An 18,244-nucleotide genomic window follows, 5' to 3' on the forward strand; every position below is an offset into this window, starting at 1 on the left:
TCTACTGTATGGGTGGGACTCTGTTGGTTTCTACTGTATAGTTGGGACTCTGTAGGTTTCTACTGTATGGGACTCTGTAGGTTTCTACTGTATGGTTGGGACTCTGTAGGTTTCTACTGTATGGGACTCTGTAGGTTTCTACTGTATGGTTGGGACTCTGTAGGTTTCTACTGTATGGGACTCTGTAGGTTTCTACTGTATGGTTGGGACTCTGTTGGTTTCTACTGTATGGGACTCTGTAGGTTTCTACTGTATGGGACTCTGTTGGTTTCTACTGTATGGGTGGGACTCTGTAGGTTTCTACTGTATGGGTGGGACTCTGTAGGTTTCTACTGTATGGGACTCTGTAGGTTTCTACTGTATGGGACTCTGTAGGTTTCTACTGTATGGGTGGGACTCTGTAGGTTTCCACTGTATGGTTGGGACTCTGTAGGTTTCTACTGTATAGTTGGGACTCTGTAGGTTTCTACTGTATGGGACTCTGTAGGTTTCTACTGTATGGTTGGGACTCTGTTGGTTTCTACTGTATAGTTGGGACTCTGTAGGTTTCTACTGTATGGGACTCTGTAGGTTTCTACTGTATGGGACTCTGTTGGTTTCTACTGTATAGTTGGGACTCTGTAGGTTTCTACTGTATGGGACTCTGTAGGTTTCTACTGTATGGTTGGGACTCTGTAGGTTTCTACTGTATGGGACTCTGTAGGTTTCTACTGTATGGGACTCTGTAGGTTTCTACTGTATGGGACTCTGTAGGTTTCTACTGTATGGTTGGGACTCTGTAGGTTTCTACTGTATGGGACTCTGTAGGTTTCTACTGTATGGTTGGGACTCTGTTGGTTTCTACTGTATGGGACTCTGTAGGTTTCTACTGTATGGGACTCTGTTGGTTTCTACTGTATGGGTGGGACTCTGTAGGTTTCCACTGTATGGTTGGGACTCTGTAGGTTTCTACTGTATAGTTGGGACTCTGTAGGTTTCTACTGTATGGGACTCTGTAGGTTTCTACTGTATGGGACTCTGTAGGTTTCTACTGTATGGGACTCTGTTGGTTTCTACTGTATGGGTGGGACTCTGTAGGTTTCTACTGTATGGGTGGGACTCTGTAGGTTTCTACTGTATGGTTGGGACTCTGTAGGTTTCTACTGTATGGGTGGGACTCTGTAGGTTTCTACTGTATGTATGGGACTCTGTAGGTTTCTACTGTATGGGACTCTGTAGGTTTCTACTGTATGGGTGGGACTCTGTAGGTTTCTACTGTATGGGTGGGACTCTGTAGGTTTCTACTGTATGGGACTCTGTAGGTTTCTACTGTATGGGTGGGACTCTGTAGGTTTCTACTGTATGGGACTCTGTTGGTTTCTACTGTATGGGACTCTGTAGGTTTCTACTGTATGGTTGGGATTCTGTAGGTTTCTACTGTATGGTTGGGACTCTGTAGGTTTCTACTGTATGGGACTCTGTAGGTTTCTACTGTATGGTTGGGACTCTGTAGGTTTCTACTGTATGGGACTTTGTAGGTTTCTACACTCTGTAGGTTTCTACTGTATGGTTGGGACTCTGTAGGTTTCTACTGTATGGGACTCTGTAGGTTTCTACTGTATGGTTGGGACTCTGTAGGTTTCCACTGTATGTATGGGACTCTGTAGGTTTCTACACTCTGTAGGTTTCTACTGTATGGGTGGGACTCTGTAGGTTTCTACTGTATGGGTGGGACTCTGTAGGTTTCTACTGTATGGTTGGGACTCTGTAGGTTTCTACTGTATGGGACTCTGTAGGTTTCTACTGTATGGGACTCTGTAGGTTTCTACTGTATGGGTGGGACTCTGTAGGTTTCTACTGTATGGTTGGGACTCTGTAGGTTTCTACTGTATGGGACTCTGTAGGTTTCTACTGTATGGGACTCTGTAGGTTTCTACTGTATGGGACTCTGTAGGTTTCTACTGTATGGGACTCTGTAGGTTTCTACTGTATGGGACTCTGTAGGTTTCTACTGTATGGTTGGGACTCTGTAGGTTTCTACTGTATGGGACTCTGTAGGTTTCTACTGTATGGTTGGGACTCTGTAGGTTTCTACTGTATGGGACTCTGTAGGTTTCTACTGTATGGTTGGGACTCTGTTGGTTTCTACTGTATGGGACTCTGTAGGTTTCTACTGTGTAGTTGGGACTCTGTAGGTTTCTACTGTATGGGACTCTGTAGGTTTCTACTGTATGGGACTCTGTAGGTTTCTACTGTATGGGACTCTGTTGGTTTCTACTGTATGGGTGGGACTCTGTAGGTTTCTACTGTATGGGTGGGACTCTGTAGGTTTCTACTGTATGGTTGGGACTCTGTAGGTTTCTACTGTATGTATGGGACTCTGTAGGTTTCTACTGTATGGGACTCTGTAGGTTTCTACTGTATGGGTGGGACTCTGTAGGTTTCTACTGTATGGGTGGGACTCTGTAGGTTTCTACTGTATGGGACTCTGTAGGTTTCTACTGTATGGGTGGGACTCTGTAGGTTTCTACTGTATGGGACTCTGTTGGTTTCTACTGTATGGGACTCTGTAGGTTTCTACTGTATGGTTGGGACTCTGTAGGTTTCTACTGTATGGTTGGGACTCTGTAGGTTTCTACTGTATGGGACTCTGTAGGTTTCTACTGTATGGTTGGGACTCTGTAGGTTTCTACTGTATGGGACTTTGTAGGTTTCTACACTCTGTAGGTTTCTACTGTATGGTTGGGACTCTGTAGGTTTCTACTGTATGGGACTCTGTAGGTTTCTACTGTATGGTTGGGACTCTGTAGGTTTCCACTGTATGTATGGGACTCTGTAGGTTTCTACACTCTGTAGGTTTCTACTGTTTGGGTGGGACTCTGTAGGTTTCTACTGTATGGGTGGGACTCTGTAGGTTTCTACTGTATGGTTGGGACTCTGTAGGTTTCTACTGTATGGGACTCTGTAGGTTTCTACTGTATGGGACTCTGTAGGTTTCTACTGTATGGGTGGGACTCTGTAGGTTTCTACTGTATGGTTGGGACTCTGTAGGTTTCTACTGTATGGGACTCTGTAGGTTTCTACTGTATGGGACTCTGTAGGTTTCTACTGTATGGGACTCTGTAGGTTTCTACTGTATGGGACTCTGTAGGTTTCTACTGTATGGGACTCTGTAGGTTTCTACTGTATGGGACTCTGTAGGTTTCTACTGTATAGTTGGGACTCTGTAGGTTTCTACTGTATGGGACTCTGTTGGTTTCTACTGTATGGTTGGGACTCTGTAGGTTTCTACTGTATGGTTGGGACTCTGTAGGTTTCTACTGTATGGGACTCTGTTGGTTTCTACTGTATGGGACTCTGTAGGTTCCTACTGTATGGGACTCTGTAGGTTTATACACTCTGTTGGTTTCTACTGTATGGGTGGGACTCTGTTGGTTTCTACTGTATGGGTGGGACTCTGTTGGTTTCTACTGTATGGGACTCTGTAGGTTTCTACTGTATGGGACTCTGTAGGTTTCTACTGTATGGGACTCTGTAGGTTTCTACTGTATGGGACTCTGTAGGTTTCTACACTCTGTAGGTTTCTACTGTATGGGTGGGACTCTGTAGGTTTCTACACTCTGTAGGTTTCTACTGTATGGGTGGGACTCTGTAGGTTTCTACACTCTGTAGGTTTCTACTGTATGGGTGGGACTCTGTAGGTTTCTACACTCTGTAGGTTTCTACTGTATGGGTGGGACTCTGTTGGTTTCTACTGTATGGGTGGGACTCTGTAGGTTTCTACTGTATGGGTGGGACTCTGTTGGTTTCTACTGTATGGGTGGGACTCTGTAGGTTTCTACTGTATGGGACTCTGTAGGTTTCTACTGTATGGTTGGGACTCTGTAGGTTTCCACTGTATGTATGGGACTCTGTAGGTTTCTACTGTATGGGACTCTGTAGGTTTCTACTGTATGGGACTCTGTTGGTTTCTACTGTATGGGTGGGACTCTGTTGGTTTCTACTGTATGGGTGGGACTCTGTAGGTTTCTACTGTATGGGACTCTGTAGGTTTCTACTGTATGGGTGGGACTCTGTAGGTTTCTACTGTATGGGTGGGACTCTGTTGGTTTCTACTGTATGGGTGGGACTCTGTTGGTTTCTACTGTATGGGTGGCACTCTGTAGGTTTCTACTGTATGGGACTCTGTAGGTTTCTACTGTATGGGTGGGACTCTGTAGGTTTCTACTGTATGGGTGGGACTCTGTAGGTTTCTACTGTATGGGACTCTGTTGGTTTCTACTGTATGGGTGGGACTCTGTAGGTTTCTACTGTATGGGACTCTGTAGGTTTCTACTGTATGGGACTCTGTAGGTTTCTACTGTATGGGACTCTGTAGGTTTCTACTGTATGGGACTCTGTAGGTTTCTACTGTATGGGACTCTGTAGGTTTCTACTGTATGGTTGGGACTCTGTTGGTTTCTACTGTATGGGACTCTGTAGGTTTCTACTGTATGGGTGGGACTCTGTTGGTTTCTACTGTATGGGTGGGACTCTGTAGGTTTCTACTGTATGGGACTCTGTAGGTTTCTACTGTATGGGTGGGACTGTCTGTTTCTACTGTATGGGACTCTGTAGGTTTCTACTGTATGGGTGGGACTCTGTAGGTTTCTACTGTATGGGACTCTGTAGGTTTCTACTGTATGGGTGGGACTCTGTAGGTTTCTACTGTATGGTAATATGTAGATATGTGGTAGTAGATATGTTGGAGTAGAGTTGGGGCCTGAGGTCACACACTTAATCTGTTGTGAAATCTGTTGTGAAATCTGTTTGTATTGTAATGTTTTAACTGCCTTAATTTAGCTGGACCCCAGAAACAGTAGCTGCTGCCTTGGCAGGAAGTCATGGGGATCCATAATAAACCCCAGGAAGAGTAGCTGCTGCCTTGGCAGGAAGTCATGGGGATCCATAATAAACCCCAGAAACAGTAGCTGCTGCCTTGGCAGGAAGTCATGGGGATCCATAATAAACCCCAGAAACAGTAGCTGCTGCCTTGGCAGGAAGTCATGGGGATCCATAATAAACCCCAGAAAGAGTAGCTGCTGCCTTGGCAGGAAGTCATGGGGATCCATAATAAACCCCAGAAACAGTAGCTGCTGCCTTGGCAGGAAGTCATGGGGATCCATAATAAACCCCAGAAACAGTAGCTGCTGCCTTGGCAGGAAGTCATGGGGATCCATAATAAACCCCAGAAACAGTAGCTGCTGCCTTGGCAGGAAGTCATGGGGATCCATAATAAACCCCAGAAACAGTAGCTGCTGCCTTGGCAGGAAGTCATGGGGATCCATAATAAACCCCAGAAACAGTAGCTGCTGCCTTGGCAGGAAGTCATGGGGATCCATAATGAATACAAATACTGTATGGTGAGTGTTGTTTCTTCCAGAGGCCTCCATGTATCTTCCCATGACTCCCATCATGAACAAGCACCGTAAATCCCTCAACCTACTGCACGTGTCCCAGCTCACACCGCTCCATCCACACCACCACCACACACCACATCAACAACAGCCCAAGGTCAGTTCGTCTACGCCAACAACCCACCACACACCACATCAACAACAGCCCAAGGTCAGTTCGTCTACGCCAACAACAGACTCCAGTACTGTCTTTCTGGTGCATCTGTGTGTTTGGGTCCTCTAATGTGTGTGTGTGTGTGTGTGTGCATGCGCACATGTGTGTATTTGTGTGTATCTGTGTATCTTTGCTCTCAGGCCCCCAGTATTGCAGACCTCCACCTGCCGCGAGACTCCCAGGGTAACACAGACTTTGGGTCTCTGGTGAGACAGTTGAAGGAGTGTCCCACACTGCAGGACCAGGCAGACATACTATATATCCTCTGCGTGATGAAAGGTACTGGTTTAGATCAGGGGTGGGCAAACTGTAAACGTCCATTATCATTTCTACACACTCTCTATTTAGTTGTAGGTGTTCAATGTGGCCTGGAGTTTTTAATTTTTTTTTACACAAAATAATATTTTTCCACATTATTTTGTTTTACTCCAACCTCCTGCGGGTCGGATCAAATGGGTCGTATTTTTCCCACCCCTGGATTAGATGGTGTCGGGTTGAATTGAATTGAATCTTTGAATTGAATCAAATTTAATTGAATTCTCTACATGTTTAGGTTTGAATTACACTGAATTGACTCCTCAGATTGAATTGAACTGAATGATTTGTAATTCTCTCTAACCTGAAAGGTGCTGATTGGCTGGTGGACGTGGGGGGTCAGGGCGGGGTCAGTGTGAGGTGTCTCCTGGAAGAGCTGTATGCCCAGGCCGGGGCCAACAAGGAGTGGGGTCTGATCAGATACATCTCTGGTATCCTGAGGAAGAGAGTGGAGGTGCTGGCTGAGGCCTGTACAGATCTCATCTCCCACCACAAGCAGCTGACAGTGGGGTTACCACCGGAGCCCAGGGAGAAAGTCATCTCAGCGCCTCTTCCTCCAGAAGAACTCAACTCTCTGATCTATGAGGCCAGTGGGCAGGACATCAGCATTGCTGTGCTCACTCAGGTACAACACATTATAACTGGGATTATATAAGATGCTTCCAGATGCCATTTCCGTCCAAATTCTCTGCCCGACGCGAGTCTAGCTCGACACGTCAAAGCAAACTTTGGTCCGTTTTGTAACAAGTCTCTGCGATGAAGGGAAAGTAACGACTGCTGTATTGTGATATTGCAGGAGATCATGGTGTACCTAGCCATGTACGTCCGCTCCCAGCCGGCTCTGTTTGGGGACATGCTGCGTCTCCGAATCGGACTCATCATGCAGGTGATGGCTACAGAGCTGGCCCGCAGTCTACACTGCTCAGGTAGGGTTCAGTCTATACTGCTCAGGTAGGGTTCAGTCTATACTGCTCAGGTAGGGTTCAGTCTATACTGCTCGGGTAGGGTTCAGTCTACACTGCTCAGGTAGGGTTCAGTCTACACTGCTCGGGTAGGGTTCAGTCTACACTGCTCAGGTAGGGTTCAGTCTACACTGCTCAGGTAGGGTTCAGTCTACACTGCTCAGGTAGGGTTCAGTCTACACTGCTCGGGTAGGGTTCAGTCTATACTGCTCAGGTAGGGTTCAGTCTACACTGCTCAGGTAGGGTTCAGTCTACACTGCTCAGGTAGGGTTCAGTCTACACTGCTCAGGTAGGGTTCAGTCTACACTGCTCAGGTAGGGTTCAGTATCATTCTTAGAATGGTAGAATAATCAGCTGTGTTCTAAAGGCCTCCGTAGACTCACCATCTGAATAGGGCTCTGGTAGTTCTTTCAGGTAGACCTGGTTAGCAGACTGGTTAGTAGTAACACTACTGTATCTGGATGTTGAGCTGAATGGCCTTTTAGTGTGGAAGTGCCTGGGGAGTTTTTACAGAGTCTCTCTACTCAGCGTTACAGGCGTCTCTCTCTCTGTCCTCTGCAGGGGAGGAGGCCTCTGAGAGCCTGATGAACTTGAGTCCGTCAGACATGAAGAATCTGCTACACCACATCCTCAGTGGGAAGGAGTTTGGGGTGGAGAGGAGCAGTGAGTCTTTCCCAATCCCAAATCAACCCCTAGCCCCGAACCCTACATAGACCCCTAGCCCCGACCCCCGAACCCTACATAGACCCCTAGCCCCGACCACTACATAGACCCCTAGCCCTGACCCCTACATAGACCCCTAGCCCCGACAACTACATAGACCCCTACATAGACCCCTAGCCCCAACCCCTAGCCCCGACCCCTACATAGACCCCTACATAGACCCCTAACCCCGACCCCTAGCCCCGACCCCTACATAGACCCCTACATAGACCCCTAACCCCGACCCCTAGCCCCGACCCCTACATAGACCCCTACATAGACCCCTAGCCCGACCCCTACATAGACCCCTACATAGACCCCTAGCCCCAACCCCTACATAGACCCCTAACCCCGACCCCTACATAGACCCCTACATAGACCCCTAACCCCGACCCCTACATAGACCCCTAACCCCAACCCCTACATAGACCCCTAGCCCCGACCCCTACATAGACCCCTACATAGACCCCTAACCCCGACCCCTAGCCCCGACCCCTACATAGACCCCTAGCCCCGACCCCTACATAGACCCCTACATAGACCCCTAGCCCCGACCCCTACATAGACCCCTACATAGACCCCTAACCCCGACCCCTAGCCCCGACCCCTACATAAACTCCTACATAGACCCTTAGCCCCGACCCCTACATAGACCCCTACATAGCCCCCTAGCCCCGACCCCTACATAGACCCCTAGCCCCGACAACTACATAGACCCCTAGCCCCGACCTCTACATAGACCCCTAGCCCCGACCCCTACATAGACCCCTACATAGACCCCTACATAGCCCCCTAGCCCCGACCCCTACATAGACCCCTAGCCCCGACCACTACATAGACCCCTAGTACTGACCCCTACATAGACCCCTAGCCCTGACCCCTACATAGACTCCTAGCCCCGACCCCTACATAGACCCATAGCCCCGACCCCTATATAGACCCCTAGCCCCGACCCCTACATAGACCCCTAACCCCGACCCCTACATAGACCCCTAACCCCAACCCCTAGCCCCGACCCCTACATAGACCCCTAACCCCGACCCCTACATAGACCCCTACATAGACCCCTAGCCCGACCCCTACATAGACCCCTACATAGACCCCTAACCCCGACCCCTAGCCCCGACCCCTAACCCCGACCCCTAGCCCCGACCCCTACATAGACCCCTAGCCCCGACCCCTACATAGACCCCTACATAGACCCCTAGCCCCGACCCCTACATAGACCCCTAACCCCGACCCCTAGCCCCGACCCCTACATAAACCCCTACATAGACCCTTAGCCCCGACCCCTACATAGACCCCTAGCCCCGACAACTACATAGACCCCTAGCCCCGACATCTACATAGACCCCTAGCCCCGACCCCTACATAGACCCCTACATAGACCCCTACATAGCCCCCTAGCCCCGACCCCTACATAGACCCCTACATAGCCCCCTAGACCCGACCCCTACATAGACCCCTAGCCCCGACCCCTACATAGACCCCTACATAGACCCCTACATAGCCCCCTAGCCCCGACCCCTACATAGACCCCTACATAGCCCCCTAGCCCCGAACCCTACATAGACCCCTACATAGACCCCTAGCCCCGACAACTACATAGACCCCTACATAGCCCCCTAGCCCCGAACCCTACATAGACCCCTACATAGACCCCTACATAGACCCCTAGCCCCGACAACTACATAGACCCCTAGCCCCGACCCCTACATAGACCCCTACATAGACCCCTACATAGCCCCCTAGCCCCGAACCCTACATAGACCCCTACATAGCCCCCTAGCCCCAACCCCTACATAGCCAGCATTAGTAGTTTCTACAGTATTAATACATTTTTGATTCTTCTCAAATCTTTGCAGGTGTACTGGTATCTTTGCAGGTGTAGTACTATTCTATTGAATCAAATGAATTGTTGTGTCCGTCTCCCTTTCTCCTGTGTCAGTGCGTCCTATGCAGTCCTCGGCCACCAGCCCGGCTGTCTCCATCCATGAGCTGGGTCACACTGGAGCCACTAAGACGGAGCGCACCGGCATCCGCAAGCTGAAGCGTGAGATCAAACAGGTATGGTCACGTCAGCTGACTATTGCATGTCATGGAGAGTATCTACATCAGGGGTCTCCAACAGGTCCATCACAAGCTACCAGTATCTCCCAGTCTACCCATGAGTAGCTCGCCAAACAATTCTGAAAAAGCATTATTTTTCACGTGTTCTACCGCAAACTGTCATAAACAAATCTCACTAGTATTAGACAAGTCACGCTCCCGGCTACTATCCAATCAAATCCACATTGACATTCAACCACCCCTGGTTAGCCACAACTGGCTGAAAGCCAAACGGAACACAATATCTGACATTTCCAACAATATTGCCCCTTTTGTGTCTGTGGGGTGTGGGCTTTTGTAGCCAGTTAGGGATCATAATAACTGTCTTCTGAGTAGACAGAATGACATTCCCCCAAGAAAACAGAATTTGGGAACATACAAAGACTGCCTATTTGAAAGCTAGGAAAAAATGTACGTGTATCTTGTGAAATGTTTCATAATTTAAAAGTAGCTCTCATGCTAGAAAAGGTTGGAGACCCCTGATTTCCTTTGACCTATCATCTAATCTACAGGTTAATATAGACCTAATCCTCTATAATATAATCTACAAGTTAGTATAGACCTAATCCTCTATAATATAATCTACAGGTTAGTATAGACCTAATCCTCTATAATATAATCTACAGGTTAATATAGACCTAATCCTCTATAATATAATCTACAAATTAGTATAGACCTAATCCTCTATAATATAATCTACAGGTTAGTATAGACCTAATCCTCTATAATATAATCTACAGGTTAGTATAGACATAATCCTCTATAATATAATCTACAGGTTAGTATAGACCTAATCCTCTATAATATAATCTACAGGTTAGTATAGACCTAATCCTCTATAATATAATCTACAGGTTAGTATAGACCTAATCCTCAATAATATAATCTACAGGTTAGTATAGACCTAATCCTCTATAATATAATCTACAGGTTAGTATAGACCTAATCCTCTATAATATAATCTACAGGTTAATATAGACCTAATCCTCTATAATATAATCTACAGGTTAGTATAGACCTAATGCTCTATAATATAATCTACAGGTTAATATAGACCTAATCCTCTATAATTTAATCTACAGGTTAGTATAGACCTAATCCTCTATAATTTAATCTACAGGTTAATATAGACCTAATCCTCTATAATATAATCTACAAGTTAGTATAGACCTAATCCTCTATAATATAATCTACAGGTTAGTATAGACCTAATCCTCTATAATATAATCTACAGGTTAGTATAGACATAATCCTCTATAATATAATCTACAGGTTAGTATAGACCTAATCCTCTATAATATAATCTACAGGTTAGTATAGACCTAATCCTCTATAATATAATCTACAGGTTAGTATAGACCTAATCCTCTATAATATAATCTACAGGTTAGTATAGACCTAATCCTCAATAATATAATCTACAGGTTAGTATAGACCTAATCCTCTATAATATAATCTACAGGTTAGTATAGACCTAATCCTCTATAATATAATCTACAGGTTAGTATAGACCTAATGCTCTATAATATAATCTACAGGTTAGTATAGACCTAATCCTCAATAATATAATCTACAGGTTAGTATAGACCTAATGCTCTATAATATAATCTACAGGTTAGTATAGACCTAATCCTCTATAATATAATCTACAGGTTAGTATAGACCTAATCCTCTATAATATAATCTACAGGTTAGTATAGACCTAATCCTCTATAATATAATCTACAGGTTAGTATAGACCTAATCCTCTATAATATAATCTACAGGTTAGTATAGACCTAATCCTCTATAATATAATCTACAGGTTAGTATAGACCTAATGCTCTATAATATAATCTACAGGTTAGTATAGACCTAATCCTCAATAATATAATCTACAGGTTAGTATAGACCTAATCCTCTATAATATAATCTACAGGTTAGTATAGACCTAATCCTCTATAATATAATCTACAGGTTAGTATAGACCTAATCCTCAATAATATAATCTACAGGTTAGTATAGACCTAATCCTCTATAATATAATCTACAGGTTAGTATAGACCTAATCCTCTATAATATAATCTACAGGTTAGTATAGACCTAATGCTCTATAATATAATCTACAGGTTAGTATAGACCTAATCCTCAATAATATAATCTACAGGTTAGTATAGACCTAATGCTCTATAATATAATCTACAGGTTAGTATAGACCTAATCCTCTATAATATAATCTACAGGTTAGTATAGACCTAATCCTCTATAATATAATCTACAGGTTAGTATAGACCTAATCCTCTATAATATAATCTACAGGTTAGTATAGACCTAATCCTCTATAATATAATCTACAGGTTAGTATAGACCTAATCCTCTATAATATAATCTACAGGTTAGTATAGACCTAATCCTCTATAATATAATCTACAGGTTAGTATAGACCTAATCCTCTATAATATAATCTACAGGTTAGTATAGACCTAATCCTCTATAATATAATCCACAGGTTAGTATAGACCTAATCCTCTATAATATAATCTACAGGTTAGTATAGACCTAATGCTCTATAATATAATCTACAGGTTAGTATAGGCCTAATACTCTTTCTGTATGTTTGATTCTAGTTAGAAGATATGACGACAGAATGCTCTTTGTCTATAGTAGTAATGTTGTAATGTTGTATGGTTCTGATTGCAGTTGGACGACTCGTCTCGTCCGATCAGCGTGGGTTGAGTTTGTTAGTTAATAGTCATATTGCCTCATCAGCTCTAATCCCCACAGCTAGACCATAATGAAACCAACCATCATAACATGACATGAAGCCACCAGCTGAAAGCCCATTCATACCAGCTGTACTAGAATTCAGTCAGTAGTGCCTTACCTCATGCTGAGCTGCTGATCATGTTTGCCTGTTTTCTAGCCCACATCTTTAACTGTGTCTGATGTTTTATCATAATCTAAACTGTATTTACAAGGTGTGAGTTTGACTTTCCTTCACGCCGTCATCCCCTCCTTCTGTGTCTCTCCCTCGACGACAACATGACGTCTTCTCCGTGTTGATCCTTTCCAGATGAGTAACAGTGGCTATTCCATCAGCAGCAACGTCACCTCTCCCCGTTCCACGGTAAACCATGAACCATGTCTCCCTCATTGTCCCGTGTTCACTAAACCACGCAGACAAGGTTCACTCTGAACGGTTGTCTTTCTTCGTTACATTGCCTTATGCTTGCTGTACTAACATGTACTGGCCTGTAGCATGCTGGTGTCGTCATGGTAACATGTACTGGCCTGTAGCATGCTGGTGTCGTCATGGTAACATGTACTGGCCTGTAGCATGCTGGTGTCGTCATGGTAACATGTACTGGCCTGTAGCATGCTGGTGTCGTCATGGTAACATGTACTGGCCTGTATCATGCTGGTGTCGTCATGGTAACATGTACTGGTCTTTAGCATGCTGGTGTCGTCATAGTAATATGTACTGGCCTGTAGCATGCTGGTGTCGTCATGGTAACATGTACTGTATTTGATTCAAAGAAACAGGAAAACATAAGACTGTGTACGGTAGAAGTGCGTTTGTGTGTTTATGCATGTCGGTACATGAACGGGAGTGTATGCTCCTGTGTGTGTTTGTACTTGAGCGTGTATGTATGTGTGTGTTTTTGCACTTAAGTGCGTGCATATACACAGTGTACAAAACATTAGGAACACTCCCCCACACGCCCTCAGAACAGCCTCAATTCATTGGGGCCTGGACTCTACAAGGTGTCGAAAGCGTTCCACAGGGATGCTGGCCCATGTTGACTCCTACCCTTTGGGTGGTGGACCTTTCTTGATACACACAGGAAACCCACAGCAGCATTGCAGTTCTTTACCCAAACCGGTGTGCCTGGCACCTACTACCATACCCCGTTCAAAGGCACTTAAATCTTTCGTCTTGCCTATTCACCCTCTGAATGGCACACATACACAATACATGTCTCAGTTGTCTCAAGACTTAAACATCCTTCTTTAACCTGACTCCTCCCGTTCATCTATACTGATTGAAGTGGATTTAACAAGTTACATCAACAAGGGATCATAGCTTTGACCTGAATTCACCTGGTGTGTGTGTGTGTGTGTGTGTGTGTGTGTGTGTGTGTGTGTGTGTGTGTGTGTGTGTGTGTGTGTGTGTGTGTGTGTGTGTGTGTGTGTGTGTGTGTGTGTGTGTGTGTGTGTGTGTGTGTACCCCTGCGTGCGTATATGAACACGCATCTCCCCCTGTAGCGGTGCAGCAGCCCCTCCACCCCCAGTGGTATCCTGTCCCCTGTAGGCCCCGGGGGGTCAGACAGCCACCTGCAGTGGGAGGAGCGGCAGGGTCAGTGGCTGAGGAGGAGACGGCTGGATGGGGCCATCAACAGGGTCCCAATGGGCTTCTACCAGAAGGTGTGGAAGATCCTGCAGAAGTGCCACGGCCTGTCTATAGATGGATACGTGCTGCCTTCCTCCACTACCAGAGAGGTATGTAGTGTCAGTATGTCTATAGATAGATACGTGCTCCACTACCAGAGAGGTATGTAGTGTCAGTCTGTCTATAGATGGATACGTGCTCCACTACCAGAGAGGTATGTAGTGTCAGTCTGTCTATAGATGGATACGTGCTGTCTTCCTCCACTACCAGAGAGGTATGTAGTGTCAGTCTGTCTATAGATGGATACGTGCTGCCTTCCTCCACTACCAGAGAGGTATGTAGTGTCAGTCTGTCTATAGATGGATACGTGCTCCACTACCAGAGAGGTATGTAGTGTCAGTCTGTCTATAGATGGATACGTGCTCCACTACCAGAGAGGTATGTATTGTCAGTCTGTCTATAGATGGATACGTGCTCCACTACCAGAGAGGTATGTAGTGTCAGTCTGTCTATAGATGGATACGTGCTGCCTTCCTCCACTACCAGAGAGGTATGTAGTGTCAGTCTGTCTATAGATGGATACGTGCTCCACTACCAGAGAGGTATGTAGTGTCAGTCTGTCTATAGATGGATACGTGCTCCACTACCAGAGAGGTATGTAGTGTCAGTCTGTCTATAGATAGATACGTGCTCCACTACCAGAGAGGTATGTAGTGTCAGTCTGTCTATAGATGGATACGTGCTCCACTACCAGAGAGGTATGTAGTGTCACGGTCTGTCTATAGATGGATACGTGCTCCACTACCAGAGAGGTATGTAGTGTCAGTCTGTCTATAGATGGATACGTGCTCCACTACCAGAGAGGTATGTAGTGTCAGTCTGTCTATAGATGGATACGTGCTCCACTACCAGAGAGGTATGTAGTGTCAGTCTGTCTATAGATGGATACGTGCTGCCTTCCTCCACTACCAGAGAGGTATGTAGTGTCACGGTCTGTCTATAGATGGATACGTGCTGTCTTCCTCTACTACTAGAGAGGTATGTAGTGTCAGTCTGTCTATAGATGGATACGTGCTCCACTACCAGAGAGGTATGTAGTGTCAGTCTGTCTATAGATGGATACGTGCTGCCTTCCTCCACTACCAGAGAGGTATGTAGTGTCAGTCTGTCTATAGATGGATACGTGCTGCCTTCCTCCACTACCAGAGAGGTATGTAGTGTCAGTCTGTCTATAGATGGATACGTGCTCCACTACCAGAGAGGTATGTAGTGTCAGTCTGTCTATAGATGGATACGTGCTGCCTTCCTCCACTACCAGAGAGGTATGTAGTGTCAGTCTGTCTATAGATGGATACGTGCTCCACTACCAGAGAGGTATGTAGTGTCAGTCTGTCTATAGATGGATACGTGCTCCACTACCAGAGAGGTATGTAGTGTCAAGTCTGTCTATAGATAGATACGTGCTCCACTACCAGAGAGGTATGTAGTGTCAGTCTGTCTATAGATGGATACGTGCTCCACTACCAGAGAGGTATGTAGTGTCACGGTCTGTCTATAGATGGATACGTGCTCCACTACCAGAGAGGTATGTAGTGTCAGTCTGTCTATAGATGGATACGTGCTCCACTACCAGAGAGGTATGTAGTGTCAGTCTGTCTATAGATGGATACGTGCTCCACTACCAGAGAGGTATGTAGTGTCAGTCTGTCTATAGATGGATACGTGCTGCCTTCCTCCACTACCAGAGAGGTATGTAGTGTCAGTCTGTCTATAGATGGATACGTGCTCCACTACCAGAGAGGTATGTAGTGTCAGTCTGTCTATAGATAGATACGTGCTCCACTACCAGAGAGGTATGTAGTGTCAGTCTGTCTATAGATAGATACATGCTCCACTACCAGAGAGGTATGTAGTGTCAGTCTGTCTATAGATGGATACGTGCTCCACTACCAGAGAGGTATGTAGTGTCAGTCTGTCTATAGATGGATACGTGCTCCACTACCAGAGAGGTATGTAGTGTCAGTCTGTCTATAGATGGATACGTGCTCCACTACCAGAGAGGTATGTAGTGTCAGTCTGTCTATAGATGGATACGTGCTCCACTACAAGAGAGGTATGTAGTGTCAGTCTGTCTATAGATGGATACGTGCTCCACTACCAGAGAGGTATGTAGTGTCAGTCTGTCTATAGATGGATACGTGCTCCACTACCAGAGAGGTATGTAGTGTCAGTCTGTCTATAGATGGATACGTGCTCCACTACCAGAGAGGTATGTAGTGTCAGTCTGTCTATAGATGGATACGTGCTGTCTTCCTCCACTACCAGAGAGGTATGTAGTGTCAGTCTGTCTATAGATAGATACGTGCTCCACTACCAGAGAGGTATGTAGTGTCAGTCTGTCTATAGATGGATACGTGCTCCACTACCAGAGAGGTATGTAGTGTCAGTCTGTCTATAGATAGATACGTGCTCCACTACCAGAGAGGTATGTAGTGTCAGTCTGTCTATAGATGGATACGTGCTCCACTACCAGAGAGGTATGTAGTGTCAGTCTGTCTATAGATGGATACGTGCTCCACTACCAGAGAGGTATGTAGTGTCAGTCTGTCTATAGATGGATACGTGCTCCACTACCAGAGAGGTATGTAGTGTCAGTCTGTCTATAGATGGATACGTGCTGCACTACCAGAGAGGTATGTAGTGTCAGTCTGTCTATAGATGGATACGTGCTGTCTTCCTCCACTACCAGAGAGGTATGTAGTGTCAGTCTGTCTATAGATGGATACGTGCTCCACTACCAGAGAGGTATGTAGTGTCAGTCTGTCTATAGATGGATACGTGCTGTCTTCCTCCACTACCAGAGAGGTATGTAGTGTCAGTCTGTCTATAGATGGATACGTGCTGCCTTCCTCCACTACCAGAGAGGTATGTAGTGTCAGTCTGTCTATAGATGGATACGTGCTCCACTACCAGAGAGGTATGTAGTGTCAGTCTGTCTATAGATGGATACGTGCTGCCTTCCTCCACTACCAGAGAGGTATGTAGTGTCAGTCTGTCTATAGATGGATACGTGCTCCACTACCAGAGAGGTATGTAGTGTCAGTCTGTCTATAGATGGATACGTGCTCCACTACCAGAGAGTTATGTAGTGTTAGTCTGTCTATAGATGGATACGTGCTCCACTACCAGAGAGGTATGTAGTGTCAGTCTGTCTATAGATGGATACGTGCTCCACTACCAGAGAGGTATGTAGTGTCAGTCTGTCTATAGATGGATACGTGCTCCACTACCAGAGAGGTATGTAGTGTCAGTCTGTCTATAGATAGATACGTGCTCCACTACCAGAGAGGTATGTAGTGTCAGTCTGTCTATAGATGGATACGTGCTGCCTTCCTCCACTACCAGAGAGGTATGTAGTGTCAGTCTGTCTATAGATGGATACGTGCTGCACTACCAGAGAGGTATGTAGTGTCAGTCTGTCTATAGATGGATACGTGCTCCACTACCAGAGAGGTATGTAGTGTCAGTCTGTCTATAGATAGATATGTGCTCCACTACCAGAGAGGTATGTAGTGTCAGTCTGTCTATAGATAGATACGTGCTGCCTTCCTCCACTACCAGAGAGGTATGTAGTGTCAGTCTGTCTATAGATGGATACGTGCTCCACTACCAGAGAGGTATGTAGTGTCAGTCTGTCTATAGATGGATACGTGCTCCACTACCAGAGAGGTATGTAGTGTCAGTCTGTCTATAGATGGATACGTGCTCCACTACCAGAGAGGTATGTAGTGTCAGTCTGTCTATAGATGGATACGTGCTGCCTTCCTCCACTACCAGAGAGGTATGTAGTGTCAGTCTGTCTATAGATGGATACGTGCTCCACTACCAGAGAGGTATGTAGTATCAGTCTGTCTATAGATGGATACGTGCTCCACTACCAGAGAGGTATGTAGTGTCAGTCTGTCTATAGATGGATACGTGCTGCCTTCCTCCACTACCAGAGAGGTATGTAGTGTCAGTCTGTCTATAGATGGATACGTGCTCCACTACCAGAGAGGTATGTAGTGTCAGTCTGTCTATAGATAGATACGTGCTCCACTACCAGAGAGGTATGTAGTGTCAGTCTGTCTATAGATGGATACGTGCTCCACTACCAGAGAGGTATGTAGTGTCAGTCTGTCTATAGATAGATACGTGC

The 18,244-nt window shown here is 45.7% G+C and overlaps 1 protein-coding gene across 12 annotated transcripts in view; it reads left to right on the forward strand.

Annotated features, from left to right (window-relative positions):
• The window catches only part of phka2 (phosphorylase kinase, alpha 2 (liver)), a 63,674-nt gene that overhangs the window by 26,227 nt on the left and 19,203 nt on the right, over positions 1-18,244 (forward strand). For 3 of the 12 annotated variants that reach the window (XM_090207230.1, XM_090207234.1, XM_090207237.1), the window contains 9 exons: positions 5,402-5,586; positions 5,730-5,868; positions 6,216-6,529; positions 6,701-6,830; positions 7,428-7,529; positions 9,517-9,635; positions 12,357-12,383; positions 12,730-12,783; positions 13,923-14,156. In XM_090207230.1, coding sequence (XP_090063356.1) covers positions 5,402-5,586; positions 5,730-5,868; positions 6,216-6,529; positions 6,701-6,830; positions 7,428-7,529; positions 9,517-9,635; positions 12,357-12,383; positions 12,730-12,783; positions 13,923-14,156 — 1,304 coding nt within the window. Of the gene's footprint in view, positions 1-5,401; positions 5,587-5,729; positions 5,869-6,215; positions 6,530-6,700; positions 6,831-7,427; positions 7,530-9,516; positions 9,636-12,356; positions 12,384-12,634; positions 12,784-13,922; positions 14,157-18,244 lie in introns of all 12 variants that reach the window. The other 9 variants (XM_090207232.1, XM_090207235.1, XM_090207238.1 and 6 more) reach the window with 5 other exon arrangements.

This window comes from Oncorhynchus mykiss, chromosome 18 (genome assembly GCF_057628025.1).
Source record: "Oncorhynchus mykiss isolate SJ-2025 chromosome 18, ASM5762802v1, whole genome shotgun sequence".
Taxonomy (NCBI): domain Eukaryota; kingdom Metazoa; phylum Chordata; class Actinopteri; order Salmoniformes; family Salmonidae; genus Oncorhynchus; species Oncorhynchus mykiss.